The 23,448-nt window shown below is 47.9% G+C and overlaps 1 protein-coding gene across 2 annotated transcripts; it reads right to left on the bottom strand.

Annotated features, from left to right (window-relative positions):
• Positions 1-1,241: 1,241 nt before the first annotated feature.
• On the bottom strand, positions 1,242-23,302 carry IL17D (interleukin 17D). Of its 2 annotated transcripts, none has more exons than XM_045072400.1 (3): positions 21,661-23,302; positions 20,591-20,886; positions 1,242-2,866 (listed from the first exon to the last, which is right to left on the bottom strand). In XM_045072400.1, exons 1-3 carry the CDS (start codon positions 21,673-21,675, stop codon positions 2,548-2,550), a joined length of 630 nt encoding a protein of 209 aa, XP_044928335.1. In that variant the 5' UTR covers positions 21,676-23,302; the 3' UTR covers positions 1,242-2,547. The 2 variants fall into 2 exon arrangements, with proteins under 2 accessions (XP_044928335.1, XP_044928334.1); XM_045072399.1 differs by having other exon boundaries at positions 21,248-23,299.
• Positions 23,303-23,448: the final 146 nt, after the last annotated feature.

Below are 23,448 nucleotides of genomic sequence, written 5' to 3'. Positions count from 1 at the left end.
GGTTTGACAGCAGTTTTTCTTTTTAATTTATGGATTTGATGTTATTTTTGAGCTAGCAATGAAAGATTGCTCTGGACAGGAATGTATTCCAGATATACTACCACTAGGGATACCTTTTTTCCCCCACACACACCACTCCCCCAGAAGTTGAATGCAGAAGTAAAATTTCTCAGATAGTACAGAACTATACATTGTACATAACTAGCATTTTCAATTCTGAATTTCTGAATTTATGGAAAATTCTGGATTTGGCTCAATAATGTATTTTTCACGTACAAACTTCCATCAGTACAAGTTGAAAATTCAGTGAACCCTCCAACTAGATCAAAGTAAGGCTGATACTTTGTAACTAGAGAGCTAAAGCCCTGTTATTGAGAGCTGAAGTTTGAGAGTGAAATACATATAAATAAGGTAGCCTTGGTGGCTCAGTCAGTTAGGCATCTGCCTTTGGCTGGGGTCATAATCTTAGGGTTCTGGGATCGAGTCCTGCACTGGACTCCTTGTTCTGCAGGGAGCCTGCTTTTCCATCTGCCTCTGGTCCCCCTGTTTATGCACATGCTGACAAATTTTTTTAAATCTATTTTTTTTTTTTAAGATTTATTTGTCAATAAGAGGCAGATTGAGAGAGACCACAAGCAGGGGGAGCAGCAGAGAGAGAAAGAGAAACAAGCTCTCCACTGAGCAGGGAGACTGATGCGGGGTTTGATCCCAGGACCCTGGGATCATGACCTGAGCCAAAGGCAGACACTTAATGACTGAGTCACACAGGCACCCCTCAATTATAAAAAACAAACAAACAAACAAAAAAAACCCAGGGCGCCTGGGTGGCTCAGTGGGTTAAGCCGCTGCCTTTGGCTCAGGTCATGATCTCGGGGTCCTGGGATCGAGTCCCGCATCGGGCTCTCTGCTCAGCAGGGAGCCTGCTTCCCCCCACCACCCCCTCTCTCTGCCTGTCTCTCCATCTACTTGTGATTTCTCTCTGTCAATAAATAAATAAATAAATAAATCTTTAAAAAAAAAAAAAACCCAAAACATATAAAAAAGGGACACTTCTTGGCTTGGTTGGGGTGTCACACAAAAGAGACACTGACTTACAGGAGTAGTTGATCTTTCAAAGACCAAATCAGATCTTAATTTAAACTTCAACCATAAAATTAAGATAAAGTGAAAACTAAGATAGTTTCCTCTAAAAAGTCAAGTCCATCAAAGCCGAGTCCAGAGAGAAATGCACACGGCCAACATGCCCTTCACCTACAATTGCTTTAATGGTTTAAAAAGAACTTCTCACTTTTACAAATAATTGTGTTCATGGACAAACTTTCAGCCTACAGAAGGGAGTATGGTTTTAGCTCGCATTGCAGGATGTAAATAAAGAGGCCCCTGATACTGATTTCTGGACATTGTAAGCTGGCTGGCTTCTCATGTGGCTAGTTCTTGAAGCCCTTAAAACTAAGCTGAAACTTGGACTCTACTGAGAATTGGCAGAGATAGGACATTCCACCTCTAGCCTTATCCACCACATCTTATTTGGTCCCACTTACTTTCAAAAGTGAAAAAAATGTTTAATTATATACATCTGTGGCCCTTTATAGAGTCATGAACAAACCACATTTGAGGCTTCTGGAATCCCTGGCCAGTCTGGGGTGAGCTAAGCCTCCTGCACTTCCATTTTACTCATGTAGCAGCCTGTGAAGATCTTTACCGAAGGTCACATTCAGCCCTGTTTTGTTATGGTCAGCAACTGATGACAGGCTGAATTCCGGGACTCAGGCCCCAGTACCCGCTAAAGAGTTTATCTGAGGATTCCAGTTGTGCTTTTAAAAAACCTTGCCAGAGGAGGAAGGGAGAACAGAATGGTTATAAAATACTTATATGTCAAGTAAAAATTTTTAATATATGCAAAATTCCTAATATAAAAATAGTTTCTGCGTCATTGAAAACATTGAACAACAAAAAAAGTAGGTATATATGCTACTTAAAAAAAAAAAAAGATTTCTTTTAGAAGCACCCATCTACCCATCTGTCTGTAGAGGCTGGCACCTCTTCTGAGAGCGTCCTAAAAGCATGGCACTGTAGCGGGGGCGGGGGGGGGGGTCTGAGCACTGAGGACCACGGAGGGAGGGCCACGGAGGGAGGGCCACGGAGGGAGGGCCACGGAGGGAGGACCACAGAGGGAGAGCCACAGAGGGAGGACTACGTAGAGAGGACTACGGGGGGAGGGCCTCGGAGAGAGGAACACGGAGAGAGGACTAAGGAGGGAGGGCCCCGAAGCCACTTGGCCACACACCAGGCTCCGGCTACATGCGGAAGGCCCTGGTGCTATGCTCCCGACCTGCGGCCGTGTACCGGGTAACTTGCCGGCAGCCTTCACCAGCCCCATGCCTTTGCCTAGAAGAAAACCAGGTGATGCTGTGTGAGAGCAAGCCGTCAAGCAGTCGGTCGGAAGCCCTCTGCCGTTGGGCCGTGTTTCCTTTACTGCTCTCCGTCGAGTCCGCTCGGGGGAGGCGGCTGAAGCAGCCCGCGCTCCAGGAGAGGGGCAGCAGCGCCTCAGGGCCGGCCTGGCTTGTCGCTGGGGCTGAGCAGGAGCTTGGCGCCCTGCTTGTCCATGCTGGAGTTGATGCTGTCCGCTTCCTTCTCCTGCTCGGGGACGCACGTGCAGCCCACCGGCACGGTGACGTACTCCTCGGCGTACACCGAGCGGCCGCCCGCGCACGCCGCGGTGCGCCGCAGGACGACCGTGGGCACGTACACCGGCGCGCTCCGGAATCGCAGGTCCTCCTCGCCGAACAGCCCGGTCAGGCAGCCCCTGCACAAGCAGTAGGCCTCGGGCAGGTACTTCGGGTACCTGGCAGGGTCGTAGGAAATTCTGCGGGGAAGAGAGCACAGCTTTAGTTCACGCTTTGCGGCAAGAGGAACGCACTGCGCGCTGAGAGAGGGCGGCCAACAAGGACTTCCACTTCTGGGTTCAGAAGGTGTTGAGACCATTGATTAATGGAGCAGGAAGAAAGGTGGGGCCGGACAGGTCATCCCGCAGTTAGCGTCCACGCAAGATCCCAATCTTAGACGCACCATGTGACTGCCGCATGTTAAATGCTGAAGACAGTTTATAACTGTCAGTACATTCCCTAAAAATGCTCTCAGAGTCTGTGCTAATATACACAGAAAAGTAAAATGTATCTATTCACGTTAATGACCGAAATTCGTTGGCAAAGTGAAGAGATGTACAATGAAGCAGGCTCAGAGCCTGGAGTTAGAGCCTGGCGGAGGCGGCTGTAATCTGGAGCAGCCTGTAAGCGAGCCACATGCACACTGATAGGCGGCCACAGGGCCACCAGAATGTGAGACGCCCTCCCTGCTTCCCAAGGAAACAACAGCCCTCAGCCCCAAAGCCCTAAGATCCCAGATCTGCCTCCCCTTCAGACACTAGGCTCTGTAGCCCCAGGGTACCACCCACATCCTTCCCCAGGAAGGTGCCACCTCTGCAAGAAGCTAGCTGGCCCAGGTGCCAGACGGTGCAGGCACCAGCCACATGGCCTCTAACACAGCTATCAGCAAAGGCAGCTGCAAGACACCTGTCCAGAAGGTCACAAGGAGGGCCCTGTGTCTGTCAGGGTCTGTGTGCCCTCCTCTGTGAAGGGGCCAAAGCCATGCTGGGGAGGGCAAGCTGGCCAGCCTGGGACATTTGAGAAACTAATGCTGGTTTAAATGTAATCACTTCCACCCTCCTCCAAGGCTATTTTCTGGTCAGATGCCAAGAACCAATGTCAACACCTACAAAACAGCCCACTGCCACAACGCCAAGGGAATCTAGGGCTTTCACTGGGCCGGATGGCTCCCTGGGAGGGGAAAAAAAAAGCACATTCTGGCAGGATTCTGCCCTCTGCCACCATCCCCTGCAATGAGCCAAGAGGTCAAAGCTGTGTTTGGTCACTAATGGAGATCCAGGGCTCTTCTGTAATGTCCCCTTGCACAGGGAAGGATGATCCCCATTCCTCATGGGACTGCCATTTCCCATGGCAATGGGAATTCTCATTTCCACGAATCTCCCCCACTTAAAACGTGTGCAATCCTCTTACAAATGTTTCTCTTGCTTCTGGAACTGAGTCTTAGGGAACCTAAACTCTCAGAGCCAGAAGTCAGGACTTCTGGCCTCTCAAGCAACACACACACACTTGTAGACCCACAATGTGCCAAGTCCAAGAAGGCCCCAAAATTGCTGTGCCAATGAGAGCTTATGAAATAAATTTTTTTTTAAGATTTTTATTTCTTTATTTATTTGACAGACAGAGATCACAAGTAGGCAGAGAGGCAGCCAGAGAGAGAGGAGGAAGCAGAGAGCCCAATGCGGGACTCAATCCCAGGACCCCGAGATCATGACCTGAGCCGAAGGCAGCGGCTCAACCCACTGAGCCACCCAGGCGCCCCATGAAATAAATTTTTAAAAATAAGACATTCCTAGAGGTCTTTACAGCCAAGAACTTGGGATGTATATGGTTTCTCATCCAGGTTTCTGGACAGCAGAGTGTGGCTCCATGGAGAGGAACAGCGGCCCAGGCTGGCCTTCACCCTCTACGGCTTGCACAAGTTTTATATCCTTCTGCAGAAAACCCCTCTTGACTGGTTTTCTTATATGTCCCCCTGCTAATGACTAAAGTTCATTCACAAAGTTAAGAAATTTCCAGTTAAGAAGCATGCTCAGACCATCCAGTTAATGGGGCAATGGGGGGTAGGAGGCTTTGGCAAGGTAAGGGACAGGTCAGCGAGCAGTGGGGTGTCCCAACAACAGAGCTGAGGATTTCTTGCAGAGAGGAGCTGAAAGGTGGACAGACCAGCGGTGCTTACTGGGGCCAACTGGGGGCATCTCAGGGGTAGGAAGCAGAAGCCTGAATGAACTTCAAGCATGGGAGGGACAGGGTTGTTACACTGATTGGCCAAGAGACTTCTCTACTGAGAGCTCATGTCAGAGGAAGTGTTAACTCTCAATGGCAGGGTGAGGGTGGGCGGTTCCAGGTATGTAGGGAAAGTACATGGGTCTCTTTTTCTGTTTGGATCCAACATCTTTAGACATTAGTAGACGGAAGCATGATTGGGTGGGAAAGAGTCTAGAAATTGTCATTTTCACACAGCACCAAATTTACTCACTGCGAACTACATGCCAGGGACCATGCCCCCTTGAGCCCGGAGCTGGGGGGCCCACCCAGGCACAGCGGTGGGGGAGCTGGGTAACACCTGCTGCACGCAGAAAGGCCAGTGAGGCCGGGAGCCAACAGTCAAACTAGAGGACCCAGCCCAGCCTGCCACTTGAGCATTCTAAAGCCAAGAGGGACATCTGCAGTACTTGGCCAGTCTGAATGTGGGGGATAAGGTCAGAGGAAAAGTCAGCAGTGATTCCACAGCTTCCTGTTGGGGTGACCAGAAAAATGGGAGTAGCAACAGGGGGAGGGGGAGCTAGGAGGCCTCAGGCCTGGCCATGCCTACTGGTGGTTGAACGCTGAGGCACAGATATCTTCACCTCCCTTCTCACTGTTATAAGGCAAAGGCAGAGTCAAGGGTGAAGGCTATGAAATCTGTTGTGTGCAAACAGGAAGAGGGAGGGGTGGGGACTGTCTACACAATGTAAGTCATCTCTGAAGCCAAAACATTGAAATTTATACTGATTTTGTCTATTCATCTTTCCCTCCAACAGAAACACAAAAATAGTGGTTGAAAAAATATTTTTTAAGCGTCTCATTACCACTTTTTCCTCAGATCTGCCATGAGGAGCTTTTGGAACAAATGAGCTCTATCCTTGCAAGGACTGACAAAGTTGACCACCCTTACCATTCCAACTTTTTCAACCTCCTCTGTAAAGACTTGTTCTTATCCCTCATCTGAGGTATGCAGAGGCACAACACTGGGAGGACAAGTCAGGACAAATCCAAACTCTTTGTTTTGCCTTCAGAGGCCTCTGCAGCATGGTCCCTACTCCATTCCTTTCCAGCATTGCCTCAAGGTCTCCTCCTTCACACATCCTAGCCTACAGTCATCCCAAAGAGGAATGCCCCTTGCATGTGCTACAGCTCAACTTTTACTCAAGATGCCCTCCCCCCAAAACCAATATTAAATCTTGCCATATTTTAAGGTCCAATTCAAATCATTATGAGTTTTCAAATTTCCTTAGTCAAATTCATTCTCTTTCTCCCCCAAGTCCTCACAACACTTGGTGCCTGTGAAACAAAGCTACACTTTTTCTATGTTTTCCCCTGGGAGGGAAGATTCAGAGCTGTACTCTTACTCATCCTTTCCCCTAACATGAGAGAAAGAGTTTGGTAGATGGTGAGCTGCTGATGGTGAGTCTGGACTGCAGAGCTCCCTGTCCTTCATACCCTTAGGTCCATATAAGGCCCTAACTTAAAGTTTGATGAAAAAGGAATTTATACTATCTCTGGTCACCTTCAATATTTATTCAGCAACATCTGAGTGTAAGTGTGATGTTTCAGCCAATGAGGATAGAGATGAAACACAGATCTACTAACCAAGGACTCACCATTTCTGGGGATAAACACTTAGAGAGTTCATCCAGCTGTGGCAGCTGGGAAGGCTTCCTAGCAAAGGTGGTTCCTGGGTGGATTCATCCAGATGAGGACGGGAGAAAGGGCAGTTAGGACAGAGGGCAGAGCCTAGAGCCCAGGGATCATGTCAGTATTAGGGAACTGCGGAACAGGAAGGCAAGTATGAGATGATGCAGGGGTAATCTGTGGAGGCTGGGTCATTTAGGGGCCTTAAATTCATAGGGAGGAATTTGGATTGGACCGTGAAGGCAAAGGGGAGGATGTTAAAAAGGGAAGTGACCCAATCAGATGGAATTTTAGATAGATCTTCCAGCCTACACAGTAGAATATGGTCTGGAGCCCAAGAGAGAGGTACTGGCTGAAGGTAGAGATTTTTTTTTTTTTTTTAAGATTATTTATTTATTTGACAGAGAGACGATACAACGAGAGAGGGAGCATGAGCAGGGGGAGTGGGAGAGGAAGAAGCAGGCTTCCCACAGAGCCGGAAGCCTGATGCAGGGCTTGATCCCAGGACCCTGGAATCATGACCAGAGCCAAAGGCAGATGCTTAATGACTGAGCCACCCAGGCACCCCAAAGGTGGAGACTTTTAAATTATTAGCATATAGGGAGGCCTGGGTGGCTCAGTTGGTTGGACGACTGCTTTCGGCTCAGGTCATGATCCCGGAGTTCGGGGATCGAGTCCCGCATCGGGCTCCCAGCTCCACGGGGAGTCTGTTTCTCCCTCTGACCTTCTCCTCGCTCATGCTCTCTCTCACCTCCTCTCTCTCAAATAAATAAATAAAATCTTTAAAAAAAAAATTATTAGCATATAGATGGTAGTTAAATAAGATAATTCAGGGAAGTATAGGGAGAGACACAAAATGAAAGACAGGGAAAAGCAAGGGGAGGGGCAGCGGGAAAGGGGTAGACAGGGAATCTTAAGCAGACTCCCCACAGAGTGTAGAGTCCGATGTGGGGCTCCATCCCACAACCCCAAGATCATGACCAGAGCTGAAATAAAAAGTCAGATGCGTAACCAAATGAGCCACCCAGGCTTCTGGGAAAACCAATTTTTAAGGGAGAATATGTCTTACTGTGAAGATTGACAGAATCAGGAGTGGCAATCCCTGAGCCAAGGAGGGTGACGCTAAAGAGGGGCTGGCCAAAAATTGGAACTGAGGGGGCCAGTTTACTGGAACTGGAGGGATGGAGGAACATGTTAAATGGCACTATGAGGATATGACCAACAGCATACAGAATGCTGGAAATTCAGCACATGTTTATTCCAAGGGAGAAAGGGAGGGAGGGAACCCCAAAGAACACTGAGGAGACTGACATGGATACAGGGGACATGGGGCACCGCTAGCTGCTTTACATCCACTGTTTCTGTGCAGTTGTGAATCGAGCAACTTTTTACTTGTAAGTGTCTCCGTTTGGATGAAAACTTATGATTGCTTAAAAAAAAAAAAAAAAATCAGGGGCCCCTGGGTGGCTCTGTGGTTAAAGCCTCTGCCTTCGGCTCAGGTCATGATCCCGGGGTCCTGGGATCGAGCCCCGCATCGGGCTCTCTGCTCAGCAGGGAGCCTGCTTCCTCCTCTCTCTCTGCCTGCCTCTCTGCCTGCTTGTGATCTCTGTCAAATAAATAAATATCTTAAAAAAAAAAAATTAAACCCAAACTAAGGAACTTTCCAAAAAACAACTGAAGGTACTCTTTAAAAGTGTCACAGTCTCAAAAGACAAAGAATGAAAAACTGCCGCAGACTGAAGGCCGCTAATGGGTCTAACCACCAGAGGCTGCGTGTGAGCCCGGGTGAAGTGCTGGGGCAGACAAGGGACTTAGTGGACTGGCTCTGAGTAAGGACTCTGGATTCTAGGATTGTTATCAAGCATTTTCTGATCTTGATAATTCTACTGAGTTTTGATGCTGCCGTTTAGGGAATCTGGGTAAAGGGTACACAGAAATTCTTTGTACTAATTTCATAAAGGTTTTTGTTAGTTTGAAACTATTTCAAAATGTAGACTTAAATAATATAATAGAAAAAAAAGAGAAAAAATTTTAAGGTTCTAAAAAACCACTAATAAGGTAATTAGGGAACTATGAACCTGACTGAATATTTGAAGATATTTGGGAAGTATGAACTTCCAGGTGTGTTAATGGTATTGTGTGGTTTTATTTAACAGAGTCCTTATCTTTTAGAGATGCACACCAGATACAAGAGTGTACACAGACATACATACACAAACAGTGCTAAATGCTTGCGAAGTTACAAAGTGCCCTGGGAATTGGCCAACTGGAAAGTTAGTCGTGATCATTACTTTTCCAGCTCTCACGGTGGCCACTGGGCAAGGGTATGGCCCCTCCATGAACATTCATGCCAGACCATCAGGACAAAGTAACGCAAAGTATACACAAACCACTGCGAACACGTGGGTGCCTGGAGGCTACGGCCCCAGGAAAGTCTGAGGCAGGTTTAGAAAAGGAGTGCTGAGCAACCTACACCCAGGCAGGAAAGCAGCAACCACATGGGTAGGAAACTTCCAGCAGGTCACCGTAGCTGGAATGACATGAGTGCAAGCTCATGCGTACAGGGGGCAGAGATTTAGTAAGACGTATAAGAAGTGGACAGGATCTTTGAAGACCAGCGCAAAAAGTCTGGATTTTATCTTCCAGATCACGGGAAGCCATGTGAGGATGGTAAGCATGTAGAAACCCGATCAGTGGACGTTTAGAAAGACCATTTTGATAGTGGCGTAGACCCAACTACAGGCCAAAATCGGGGCTGGGGCAGGAAGGTCAGGCACAGCCTCTTCACACTCAGTTTCCTCCAATGCTAGTGTGACCTGGGGGCATCCAAGATCCCTTTCAATTCCAAGTAGTTGGGATTTATCTTTATCTATGCACTCCTGTATGCAGGTAACAATCTGTGTAACAATCCTCATACCATCTGTTAATGATAGGCAGAATGAACAGTCACTTAGATGCTGTGATCATCAGAAGGCTCATCATCTGACTAAAAATATCTACTCCACCCCTACCAGTCGGCCCCCCAGGACTGAAATTTCCACTGGCACAGTGACACTTCTGGGCTAAGGCATTATGACAAAGAGACATCTGCCTATCCCCACTTCTGCCCGGTACATGGAACATAATAACAAGGCATATGCATTGTGGCTTATGATCAAGAGGTTTCTCTTAAAATAGAAATGTGCTACCAAGGGGAGGGGTGCAGATACAATGCAAATCACATCCTAATACCCAGTATGGTGGGTATCAATCCCAGCAGGTACCATGGAAGAGAGAGAGCACAAAGACGGACATTCTGAAGGACACTAGTTGGGGGGAGGTGGGGAAGAGATCAGGAAGAAAGGTCTAGAAGCTTTGGAGACACAAAGTTAAAGCCTGTCACCCCAACCTCCTGGCTTAAGAGTCTGAGGAAATTATCAGCCTGGAGTGTTTTCTAGTTAAAGAAAGCTACCACGAAAACAAGACATCAAGAAACTCCAACACAGATCCTTTTCTCTTACCAAACATGGAAATGCAATTGAGTAAGAATCCTGCACGGCTGTCTTGCCTCCTTGTGAGCAATAATTCTTTTGTCTTTACATTTTCTGCATGCTACACTGTGGAAGCTTGGCACCGGAACATACTTGAAACAAATCAGGTTTTCCCCTCTGATGGGATCCAAAAGTGTCCCTGGGGCCACGTGTGAAGCCTGGCTTGAGTGAGTGACAGCTGGCCCAGCTTAATCCAAGAACAAAGGACAAGTCCTCCAGGGATGATTAGAGGTGATGGAAACTGAGCTTGGAGAGGAATGTGAGTGACAGCAGAGACAGAAAAGAGCACTGCCCCTGGGACCCTGAACTTGGTAGGAAACAATTCGAAGCTGTTCCCCAAAGACTGCCACCTGGAGAACAATGCGTACATTCCGGCAGACAGAACCGCAGCCACCCGATGTGCTCTCCATCCCATGCCCAAGTATAGCTTGGTATTTACTGGCACAAACTCACCAGCATGGCTCACCTTCCCACTTTGCAAAACATACAATTATTTTGATCTCAAGACAGCAGAGGCTAAGTATGATTGTTTCACAGCCATTCCAAGATCCCAAACTAATGGAACAAAGTTGGGGAAAATGCCTTCTCTGGTTCAGATTGGAGACCCACAAGGACTGAAATAGTCTAAGTGGAAACAAAATTGTCTCAAAATTGTCTTGCCAGATCTTAAGGTCAATGTGTTCAACTCATTGTCAATTACTTTTTTAAAAAGGGCAGGATGAAAAAAAGGTGGGGGGGGGGCCCAGGATGGAGTCATAAGCCTAAAATTTCAGTCCTATTTAGTTACCAATATCATTGCCTCTGCCTGGTCTTTGCTGCAGAGAGGATGAAGCTGATGACTAGGCTACTTCCTCCAGCTTCTTGATGGCAGGACTGTTAATGTGGTATTTTTTAATCCATGTTTTTTGTTTACAAAGGACAGCTGTCATCTACTGAGTTTCTGAGATTCCCTAAATTAATCTATAAAGTACAGTTCTAAACAAAATCCCAGTAGAGTTTTTGTAGAACTTGGCAAGCTGATCCTAAAATTCATAGAAAGAGAAAAAGTCCAAGAATACACAAGATAATTTTGCAAAGGAAAGAGGGGGACTCACTTTACCAGAGATTAAGATCTTCTGAAACCATGGTAATACATGGCAGCCCTCTGGGGAAACTGAGGAGAACCAATTTCCCTTCCCAAGAGCTAAGATTCCTCTGCAGAATACCTGTCTTTTTGCCCAGCAGGTGGGCAATAACAAAAGGCAGAAACAAGATTTCCAAACTGTGGTTTTCCGACCACGTGCATAAGAACCACAGTGGGAGTTAAAAGCAGAGATTCTCACCCTTGACCCCCTGAGTCAGGATTTCTGCATACCAGCCAGCTGTGCATGTGACTTGTCTTGCTCACTTGAAGTGGGGAGTCACTGACGGTCAGCAGGAGCCTGTTCCACAGCACAGCCAGCAGTTTCTTCAAAAGGTAGCCACATATATATTGACTGCAGTTGATACAAGTAATTAAATGATTGCATTTTCCCCAATACACCCAATTTTCATGATCCTACCAGTGTAGCACTCCCTACACTGAGAAATCTAGCTAATGCAGAAGGTCAGTGTTAACCAAACAAGCAACTGGCATTGTAGAGAGGATGGTGTGCGGATCTCAACTGTGCTTCACTGGAGGCCCACAAAGGAGCTTTCAAAACTAGTGATAACTATTCCCCCCACCCCAGAGATTCAGAATTCATGGTTCTGGCATGGGGCCAAGGTATTGGGATTTTTTTTAAAGCTCCCCAGATTATTCCAACATGCGACCCTGGTAGAGGCTGGTAGGTCTCCAGATATGAGAGATAATGAGTCACTGAGATGGGGGTTTGTATAACCTTCCAATTTCTTTTTCCCTTTGGAACCAGCCCTGAAGCTAGGTGGTTATGAGACTATCGGGGAAAGAATGGTGCATGACGAGGCTCAGAGCTGCTATGAGAGGGCTCTGTTTGTAGGCCAGGGAGTAGCCAGGGTCATAAGGACCACAGTTTCCCTCTGCTGTAAAGCTGCGGCCAGCAGCTCCAACGGTTCCACCCTCTCTCTATTCCCTAAGGCCTGAGAGAGCCAAGATCTTCAATACATGCTGCCAAGGAGCTCTGAAAAAAGTTCTTCTGGCCCCTGCAAGAAAACAGCAGTTGTGCATTTCTCCTGAAAGAGGACATGGAAAAATCAGCCTGGGAGAGCAAAGTCTGAGCTGGCACTGATGCCCTGGAGTCAGAGCCCCAGTGGATTTCACCTGGCCCTCTTCACTGGCCAAGGAGAGCTAGGGGTCAGCCCTACCTCCCTGTGGGGACTGAAGTTGACTTTGGTATGATCCTGAACTTGGCATCAAGGTCAGTCCTGAAGCTGAGCCAGTGAGGCAGGCTCCAGAACTGACCAGGCTCTCCTGCCAACCAGGCTGGCTCTGGACTACTGGGAACCTGGAAGGACTCACAGCTTGTCCGTCCTTTCCCTTTCCTGAGAAGGAAACTGAGGCACTGATAAGGCGAGGGGCTTGTCCAAAGTCTTTCAGCTCACCTGGCTTCGTCCCATCCACTGCCCCACCCACAAAGCCACGCCACGGTTGGGGTATTCAGCTGGTAGCCAGATGCTTCGTAAGTGCTAAATCTACAAGCAGGAAATCCACTGATGCCATGTAAAATCTGTTTTCTGGAAGATCAGGGAAGATGAGAGAGACTCATGGCTTGGAAAAGAATTTGGAAGATAATTTGGAAAAAAAGCTTTCCCAGAGGGAAAGAGAGAATGAGAAATTAGAATGAGGGCCAGAATTTCTCAAAGGGTTTTATTCTTTTGTCATGGCAAATGCCACACATTCACTGCAGCTGGGAAATATCTCTTCAAAGGAAAAACATAGCTCATGCCCACGGGGTGGCTTAACTATCTTTCCAGGGGAAGCTGCAGAATTTGGGTTCAAAGCCATCTTTGATGTGTCCGTCCTTGAGGCAGCCGGGTGAAGCACCTCCGTGCATTAAGGGTGGAGCCCACCTTGATCTGAAATGAACCAGCTGCTGCCTTACAGTGTTCAGGAGGAATAATTCATACCAAAACATTAGCCTAGGCTATTTAATTCTGGAAGAGTCCTTAGCAGATTATTTTCTCTTTGACCTCATTACTTTAGTGAGCAATGTACTCATTACCATCCTTCAAAATCTTCATGTGCCATTTCTGGAAGACAGGCACCATAAGGAATTTCACTTCGTGGTATGTGTGTTCCTTCCAGGACTTGGCCCAATTCTTCTGTTGGTATCAAGAGTACAAACATTCTATTCAGGTGAGGACATTTGGAAGAGGTGACGATGGATGAAATATTATCATTATCCCTGGTTGCTCTAACAATGCCAAAGTAAAACCCAGGCAGTTGAAGAAAATAACTATCAAAGCAAAATGAACATATCTGTTTTCAGAAAGAGAGACTTTAATCCCATGACAATGCTCTTATTTTTACTCTGTGAAACAATGATATGTGCAGTAGAGCCCGTTATACTGAGCAGCTCAGAGAAAAAAATCCACACAGTACTTCGGCCAATTAATTTCACTTATCCATAAAAAGTTTTCCAGGGTTGGGGCAAGGGGAGGGGCGGTGCTCTGCTGGTTAAGTGGTTAAAGGGCTGCCTTTGGCTCTGGTCATGATCCCAAGGTCCTGGGATCTAGCACGACCTCCCCCACCCTCCCCACAGTCAGGCTCCCTGCTCAGTGGGGAGTCTACTTCTCCCTTTCCCACTGCATTCCACCCCACCCCCACCCCCCACCCCCGCTGCCCCCGTGCTCTCCCTCTAATAAATAAATAAAATCTTAAAAAAGTATTTTGGGGTGAGGTGTATCAACATTTCATAAACAAGCTGCCTTGAACCATGAGTGTCTCCTTTTCTAGGACAATGGGTTTGGTTAGCAGTGCCCTCACCCTCCCTGCAAGCTGTAACTGGAGACTTCCCCAGCGGGCAATCGGATACTACTTCTGCTCCGTCCGCCCTCCCCTGTCCCTTTCCCCAGCCCTTCCTTTCTTGAACAGAGAGGTACCACAGTGAGCGGGCACAGAAAGGGCACAGCACCTGCGCTGCTACACCATATACAGATATTCCTTGAAGGCACGCACATTCCTAGTTTGTTCTTAAGCCGTTTGCAAAAGCTGTAGATTTGAATCAGGGACCGAGGAAAAAGTGCACTTGCTAAGGAGAATTATAAACAGGAAAGGACGCTTCTCCGTTCCAAAGATCACAGGGCCCGGCCTCCCCAGGAGGAAGCCAGGCAGGTCCGCCACGGCGGCCGGGGAGAAGGCGGGTTGCCGCGGTGCTGCCCCCTGTCGGTCACAGTGGACGCAGAGACCCCATTGAGGCCCCCTCCCTGGGAGAAGGATTGGAGCGGATGCACTCCTACAAGGCTTTGGGGTAAGGGAACCACTGTGCTTAATGCTGGGACACAAACATGCAAGTGCGTCAGGGGAAAGGGGGCATTTAAAAGGAAATATTTTTAAAGGGGGCTCAGTGCAGCAGAGAGAACTTCAACATTATACTAACTCCTCTCACTATCCCTGGTTAATGTTATATTCCCTTCACAATTTTACAAATGACATGATGAGGGGAAAGTGATGTGATCGTTGCCCTGAGAATGTGCGAGGAAAGCGGCAGGTCTGTGTTCTGAGCACTGCCCTGGCTCGGGCAGTATGTGGGGAGTGGACGCAGCTGTTTCTGCAGTGGTGAAAGGGAATAGGTGATGGACAGTCCCAGGGGAAACAGGATGTTTGGGTTAGCTGAACTGAAAGGTTAGAAGAGGGTGAAGCACAAATACCCTTTTTATTTCAACCTTTCCTGACGAAAACCTTTCTAAAGTGCAGTGTTGCTAAATATCCGATGATAGATTTATCATGAAGAACATGAAGTTCATCCCTGTAAATGGGCATCACTGGTCTGGCCCAGGGGACGGTGGTGACCTTGCCTGACTCACACATGAGCTGGAAGCCATTGCTGTTGCTGTGCCCCTCTTCCCCAAAAAAGTCACCTGTTGAAAGTTCTGGTAATAGGGAGTGGTGCCAATTTGGGTTCTGCATGGGAAAAAAATCAGCCTATCCAATCTGGTGATTGTACTATTGGACTCTCCTCCAGCCTGTCCCCCTGCTGAGACAGCTCCTCCTCCCCCAAGGCTCCTCTGCCCTGGGAGGATTTGCCCAGCTGTGGGTGGTCTCACCCCTCTTCCAACTCCCTGCTGGCAGCTGCCTTTATTTTTAAGTCCCTCACCCTCCCCATGCCCTTTCCTCTTTCTTCTCTCTTCTTCTCTGTTCTGTTACTTCTTCTTTCCATTTATTTCCCTTGCTGTGTTTGCTACCCATGAAGTTGTTTATTGCAAAATAAATTTAGGTATAGTCTCTTAAATTCACAGGAGGAAAGAGTTATATGGAAAAGTAGCAAAACCTAAAATTAAATTGTTGTGCATTAATCATAACCCAGAGAAAAGTTATCTTTAGACCACGACCCCAAATTGAGAAATATAAACAATTTAAAAATCAGAGTATTGGTAGGTGTTTATCTTTGGGGTTTCAACATCAATGAGTGATGTGTACCTTTAAACCTTAATGAACCTCAGTGTTCTTACAATGTATTTCTTACTATGTCAGTTTGGCTTAAAAAAGTTAATGTGCAATTACATTGATTTTATTCTTGGCATTTTGTTTCTAAAGCTAAAGAGAAACAAACATGATGCCACAAAGTAAATGAGAAAATATTTTTATATTCTGGAAGTTGAATGCTGCTTTTCTACTAGCACATTGGTCAGGAGCATGGGCCAGATGGAATTAAAGATCCAGGATGAGGTCCTGGCTCTACCATTTAATGCCTAAACTCTTGGCCCAATACCTTCATGTCTCCAGGCCAAGTTCCCCACCCATAGCAGCTTAGCTGTGGGGGCACAAGCGGCCCCAAAAAGTACAGTGTCTCTCCTGTCAGCCAGAACAAACAATTCTCTTCAGACCAATGCTCAGGGAAAATCAAGGCTGTAGTTACCTGTTAAGTTTTGTTTCTTCACTCTCTGCTTTTTCCTCATGGTTGGTGAATTTCCCTTTCTGCTCTCAATTTAAAAAGGAAGATGTTTTTGAAATCAGTAATACATGCACATAGTAGAAAATTCAAAAGATATGAAGGAGAAAAAGTAAGTCTACTTCCTCCTCCATCCCCAGCCTTCCAGTTCCCTTCCTGACAGGCACCATGATAACCATGTTCTAAAGCTGCCCCTAAGTGTGTGGGGGTGGTGTGTGTGTGTTTGCGTGTGTGTGTACATTTAAAAATAACATATGTATGTGTTATATAATAGCTTCTCTTTAACATGCAAATAAAGCTATTACATAGCTTCTCTCTAACATATGACACTGTACTGCAACTTGCCGTGTTGCCCTCTATGTTGGTGATGGACTGGTCTCATTTCGCAGGTTTACAGCTGCCCCATATCTCTTTCTGGCTGTTTTATGACATTTTATTGACCTAGTTGCCTATTGGTGGGTGTTGGGATGGTTTCCAATGCCCTATTACCACCACGGACACGCTTGTACATACATCATTTGCTACACAGACAGGTGTGGCTGGTGGAGTAAACCGGTACCTAGAGCTGCTGGGTCAAAGAGCAAGTATATTTAAAATGTGAATGGCTAATACCTGGTTGTGTGGTTTCATACCCCCTGCTGTAATGAGACTGCCTTTTTCCTCACCCCTTTGCCAACAGAGCCAGGTTTCTCAGCCCTGTTTTAATATGCATTTCACTTTAGGTTGCCTGAGTTTCACATAACTGACTCCTTTACCAGGAACTACTCATGATCTTTGTTCCACCCTATATTACATCTCTTTCTTTCTTTCTTTCTTTCTTTCTTTCTTTCTTTATTTATTTCTTTTTTTTTTTTTAAGATTTTACTTATTTATTTGACAGACAGAGATCACAAGTAGGCAGGGAGGCAGGCAGAGAGAGAGGAAGGGACGTAGGCTCCCGGCTGAGCAGAGAGCCTGATGCGGGACTCGATGCTAGGACCCTGGGATCATGACCTGAGCTGAAGGCAGAGGCTTTAACCCACTGAGCCAACCAGGTGCCCTTCTAATTTTATTTTATTGTTTATTTTACCAAGAAGAAATGGCATATAACTGTGTAGGTGAATGTATCAGTCTTGTCTTTTATGGCTTTGGGGGAGTCTGTAAGCTACTAAATTGGCCTCTCCACTCCAAGACTGTAAATATAATTGATTGTGTTTTTTATGGGTTTGTGGTTTTATTTTTACATTTAAATCTTTCAGTCATTTGTTATTTATTTGTATATAGAAGTGAGATACAATCATGTTTTTCCAGTTGGTTACTCAGTTGTCCCAACACCATTTTGAATGATCCATCTCCCCCTTAAAAGTAGGAAAAGTCACCTTATAATCCAATTTCTATTTTAAATCCTATCTTATCCACCTAAGTCATCCTTTCCTTGCCTTCCTGTATTTCTTACTGGCAGTCTGTTTCCCCATCCTTCTTCCTTTGGTGTTCTGACTCGTTTTAGACTTAACACACTACTTCTAATTCTATACTTAGAGTTGCAGAGGCGAGCGTACTCTTCCCCCCAGGCTACACAGGTCCCACAGTGAAACCACTAAGAAACCAGTCCTGTCCTTCTACACACTGCTTTAGAAGAGGTTTTGAGCTTCTATGAGAAATTTTTTTTTTTCCAGTCTTCCAGTGACTCAGGAGCATTGAGAAGTGATCAGAGGTCAGGAGAGAAGAGAGGCCACCTCCTGGTGGGAGAAGGCAGGGCTTGCTTTAGCACCCAGCAGTTTGGAGTCCTGGCCCAGTTCCCATTCCTAAAAGACTGTCCTTCGTTCAGAGAGTGTAAGCCTCCATTGGCTCACAGGGGAGTAATGTCATCGGTATTTCTAAATAATAAGAAAACTAATGCAGATGATACCATCATCAGCCACCTGATACAGATATAGCTCCTGCTGCCAGGCTCCATACAGCACAACCTGGGCAGCTTAGACCCGGACTGCTCTATGCTGTGTGTTGTTCTTTTCCATGACCTACCTTAGCCACTCCCTCCTCCCTGCTGCTCTTAGAACTTTCCCAGGAGACACAGGTAAGGTAGTAAAGGCAACTCAACTTAACTTACTATGCAGAATTCTAGGGCTGACACCTCCTGATCTGTACTTCAGTCCCAATCTTTCTTCTGAGACCACATTTCCAAGTCAAGTTGGATATTCATATCTGTGTTCCTCTTAGGCATGTAAAACTAAACTCAACAGGTCTACTACTGAATTTACTTTCACCCAAAAAACTCTCCTCATTCATTTTCTCTGTTTTGCTTAAATACCATCAACAACGCAAGCCAGAAACACAAGAGATGCCCAAGGGTCTTGAAAGGTCACTGCTGTGTGTTACTCTTCTGCCTTTCAGACCACAGCCTAGCCTGGGAGACATCTATTTGCCAGGAGAGCTTAGAATTCATTAAAAATTCTCACTTTGCAACTTCTGCCTGGAGAAGACAAGCTCTTGTTTTGGGAGATCTTCCAAGCTTCTTTAATACTATTTAGCATATCAAGAGTGTGATATGAGGTTGGAGGAAAAAGGATAATATAAAAGCCCATCCTTTGGACTGTGGATATGATGGGAAGAAAGAGGAAAAGCAAGAGAATGAAGGCATCAAAAGGAATGCTTCAATATGTGTGTCCTGAGGGCATCAGACGAATGAAGAGTCAATTAGGGCAGGAGGGAGTTCTGGGCCTGACTTCCATGGTGGGAGGGAGCTCAGCCACAAGTGAACCTGATCCTCAGCAGAGCGGCCAGGAAGAGGGGAGGCCCCTGACTAGCAGGTGGGGGCTTGGAGAAGCCTGGATTGGTTTCAGACAAAATCATTACATTCTGCATATCTTAATAGCAGATATGCACTTAAAGGCTTAAAGACACTTAAAGCCTCAAGCCATTACATGTTTTACACTCTCCCTCTCCCTCACTCCCACATACAATCATCATGCACCAAATCTTGTCACTTTAACTTCTTTAAGTAATACCTTTCAAGCTGACCCTAGTCTCACTTTTTCCACTGCCGCACTGCCTCAGTCCAGACCCTAACTACCTTTTGCCGGAAGTACTGTACTGTGTCCTGTGTCTCCCCTCAGATCCATCCCTCATCAGGGGTGCCTTACCAAAACACAAAGTAGTCACATGACTTCCTTCATCAAAAAACATCCTACAGGATACATATCAAACTTGTAGCATTGCTTTTTAATTTTTTTTAAATTAACACATAATGTATTATTTGTTTGAGGGGTACATGTCTGTGATTCATCGGTCTTACACAATTCACAACACTCACCATAGCACGTACCCTCCCCGATGTCCATCACCCAACCACCCCATCCCCCCCCCCCCCAGCATTGCTTTTAAGGCCAAATCTAGTTTCTGCTTCCCTCTGCAGCCTCCTCTCTTGCCACTCCCAGCCACACAGAAACACACATGCGCTTGCCATTCTTCCATCTCTTCCCTCTCGTCATAAGCACTCCCTGTGAACCACACTTGTCCTTGCTTTTTCACTGAGGGCTTTTCCAGGTCTGTGGCAATGTGAAGGCTCCCTCCTTGTACAGAGAACTTTGAGTCCTTGAGGACGGTGGTACTCAACAGTTAACAGCAGGGAAGGGGACAGTCATAAATGTGTGCTGGGGACATTCCTGCCACACTATACCCTACCCAAGCCCTAGAACACCCCAGCCTCACTACTTTGTATGTTATTCCTTTCTTCTGAGATGACCTCTTTACCAGGCCAATCTCCGAGTTATGCCCATTCTCCAAAACACATTTCAAATGCCATTTTGATCCCCCTCACCACTTCACACTATCACACTCTTAAGCTTTCCTGTCAAATAGTGTTCTGCCTTGTTTCTTTCCCAATTATCTCCACTTCTCCCTTAGACTATAAGCTCAGATGAAGGGCTTCTTAAGGTTTAATGCTCAACAAGTGTCTGGACCACCGCCACAGGCACTCAGAAAATGTCTGCAGACTGCCACACTAGAACTTCACAGGTCTCCTGTACAAAATTCTAATGACGGATCACTCGGGTTGGTCCCTTGCGGAATCTACTGAACTATATACCTGGCAAATAGGTACTCAAGAAACATCTGCTCCGTATTCACTAGTGAAAGGGTAAATAACGGGATGCAGGTTTCCTTCCAGCGAGAGGTGATGAGACCTTTGCGGGAATTATTTATTCCCAGCCCAGTCTCTGCACTTGGTCCGCCCGCCTCCCTACCTGCCCTGCCTCGCTACATCTGCCCATCCCCGTCCCTCTCCGCGACCCACCTAGCCACTCCCGACCGCCCCGCCCTGCCCCGCCGCACCTGCCCTGGCCACTCGCGCCCAGCCTGCCCCGCCCGGCCCCGCCCTCCTCACCACCCACCTCACTTTCGCAGGCCCCACCCGCCGCATCCCACCTGCCTCGCCCAGCCCCGCCCTGGCCGCCCCCCCCACGGCCCCGCGGCTCACCTGTAGGCCCACGGCGACACGCTGCGCAGGTTGGTGGGCGGCCGGAAGCGCCGGTCGCCCGGCCTGCCCCCTGCCGGGCAGCTCGCGTTACGCGCTTGCTCGCGCGGCCCCAGCTGCAGCGTGTGGTGGAAGGCGCCGAGCACGCCCGCCGCCAGCCGCCCGTACAGCTGCTCCAGGAGCTCCTCTGGCCGGTCGGCGCAGCCCCGTGGCCGCGCCGGGCGTCTGTTCGCCCTCAGGGCACCTGCGGCCCGGCCAGGCCCCAACGCCAGCAGGACGCCGACCACCAGCATCCAGACCTGCAAGACAGGCCGCGCTCAGCGTCCGCCCGCGGCGGAGGAGCCCGCGCCCGCCCGCGCCCGGCCCGCCGCGGTCTGGGAGCCGGTGGGCGCCCCCCGTCGCGCAGCGGACCGTGAGGCGGGCCCGGAGGATGGGTGCTGACCAAACGGGCCCCCGAGCGCCGCCCCCGCCCGCCCGCCGCCCTCGCGGGCCCCGGGACCCTGCCCTGCGCCGGCCCGCGCGCCCCGGGCCGCCGCCGCCGCCGCCGCCCCGAGCCGGGGGCCGCGGGGGAGACGGCTGCGGGGTGCGCGTGTGCGTGTGCCTGCCGGGCTGCTGCGCCCTGGGCTGCGAGTGCCTGTGACGGCCGTCCGCGCCACTTACCCCCGCACGCGCCATTCCCCCGCGGCGGCGACCTCGACGCTCCGCTTGCAGCGCCCGGCCGGTCAGCGACGGAGCCTGCCGAGCCGGCGCCCGCGCTTGAGACGCCGGAGCCCGCCGCCCTCAGACTCACGCCCCCACACCCTCGTCATCCGCCCGCCTCCCTCCCGCGGGGGCTGCGCGGCCGAGGAGGGGCCCGCGCGGGGTCTCGGCGTGGACAGCCCTGGGTGCCGGCCGTCTTAGCACCGGACTTGGCTTGAGTGAGTTCCCTCGGGCGATTCCTCCTCTGCGTCCGCGGGCGCGCACCGACGAGCCGGGGCCACGAGGTCGTTGCCCGGGTTCTCAGGAACAAGCCGGGGCTGCACCCTGTCCTTCTGGGACTGGAGCACATTTGCCCCCTGATGAAATGCACTCACCAGTAACCCCGGCATCCCCCCGGTTGTCAGGAGAGACCCGCGCCACCTGAGGGCTGGCCAGCCGCGTTGATTCGCGCCCGACGAAAGTGGCGCCTCCCGAGGCCCGGGGAAGAGCGAGCTCGGAACTGCGTGCTGCGCGGCAGACGGGGAGGACGAGCGAAGGTGCTGCGGCCCGGCCCTGGCGCGGGCCTGTCTGGCTGAAGAAGGCCTGGAAGGATCTGGGCAGATCTGCAGATCTCCAGAGTTCAAAAGTGGGGCCAGCTTTGTGAAGTTAGGGGAGACAGATTCTGGCTCAGGGCAAAAAGATTCTTCTAGTATTTAAAGCTCTCCGAGAATAGAACAGACCATCCGATCCGGAAAAAGCTAAAACCTAGAAGATTCTGTTCTTTAGGACGACTTCCTCTTCTGAGACTCCATAGTTCAAAGAAATAAATTTATTAGAGATTAAAACATTTCTTTTTAACAGGGTGAGAGGAGGTCGTTTCTCCTTTCCCCTCAACACTCACGAAACGAACCTTCTGTGCCTCTTCTAGCGACTCTAAAATCGAAGTACTAAAATCCCCCAACTTGCATTTTTACGTCTGTGAGTGGGCATCACTTGATCTATTACAGTGTTGGATAATTCCTACTCCATGATATCTGTAAGTGCAAGCAGTCTTGTAAAATAATATTCTGTGAATAAATTTAAAAATATATTTAAATGAAGGGACTCTATTATACTTCAAGAACACAAGAAAACGTGCTCATTTGTTCTACAAATTAATGCTTTTTAGATGGCAGGCTAATGAATATGGCCATTTTACAGCAGTCATTCTTTGAAAATGAAAATGAAAGACTGATACCTTGAAAGTGTAGAAAATAGGTAATTTATGCTTCTCTGAATGGTTTGAAGCTTTGATATTTGACTGCCTTGGTTGTCTACAAGGTATTGGTCTCCTTGATTAAATGACATTTCAGTTGTGCTGTGTAGAAAAAGCAACACTTTTACATGCCTTGAACATTATGTAACTGAAGAATTTCAGAATTACTGCTAAAAATCCACTGAAATCTCCAATTTAAGCAATTTACAGCTCTTGGTGAGTAAACGTTTGAGGTTATAAAACACTTCTTTTCTGACTAGTAGATAAATTGTTCATGTTCTTTGTTATCTTTCTGGTAAAATGGGAATAAAGATCAGTATTCTAAATACTGCTTATTTTGTATTTGATAAAAAGTGTGGGAGTCCTTTAGGAGAATGAGACCGTCATCACAAGACATACTCAGTATGTCTCATTACAATATCCTTTCATATGCAAGGGGACACAACTTAATTGTGCCAGGCTGTTAATTCTGTATGTTTTTCAAGAAAATACCTGTTGTTGTCTGGTAGCAATTTCTCTCTTCTTTCTTGGTTGGAAATAGAAAGTATTTCCTTCCCAACAGTTTCACCTGAAAATGCTTACCTATTTGATAGAACATAAAATTCATCTTTGTGAGTCTAGACAGAGTTGAGAAAATTTCTCAGAAACAGGTGCAAAGGAATGCCTGGGTGGCTCAGTCAGTTAAGCTTTTGCCTTTGGCTCAGATCATGATCTCAGGATCCTGGGATCCAGTCCCATATCAAGCTCTTTGTTCAGTGGGGAGCCTGCTTCTCCGTCTGCCTGCTGCTTCCCCTGCTTTGTGCTCTCTCTCTCTCTCTCTGACAAATAAATAAAATATTTTTTAAAAAGTGCAAAATGTTTTGTCTAATTTTTCATCAGTTACCCTCAAGTCTGAACATATGTATGCACATACGAAATAAACATGTTA

This window comes from Mustela putorius, unplaced genomic scaffold (assembly GCF_011764305.1).
Source record: "Mustela putorius furo isolate JIRA1106 unplaced genomic scaffold, ASM1176430v1.1 tig00004035_pilon_pilon_pilon, whole genome shotgun sequence".
Taxonomy (NCBI): domain Eukaryota; kingdom Metazoa; phylum Chordata; class Mammalia; order Carnivora; family Mustelidae; genus Mustela; species Mustela putorius.
The sequence above is the reverse complement of the archived record's forward strand: the minus strand, read 5'-3'. Positions and strand labels throughout refer to the sequence as shown.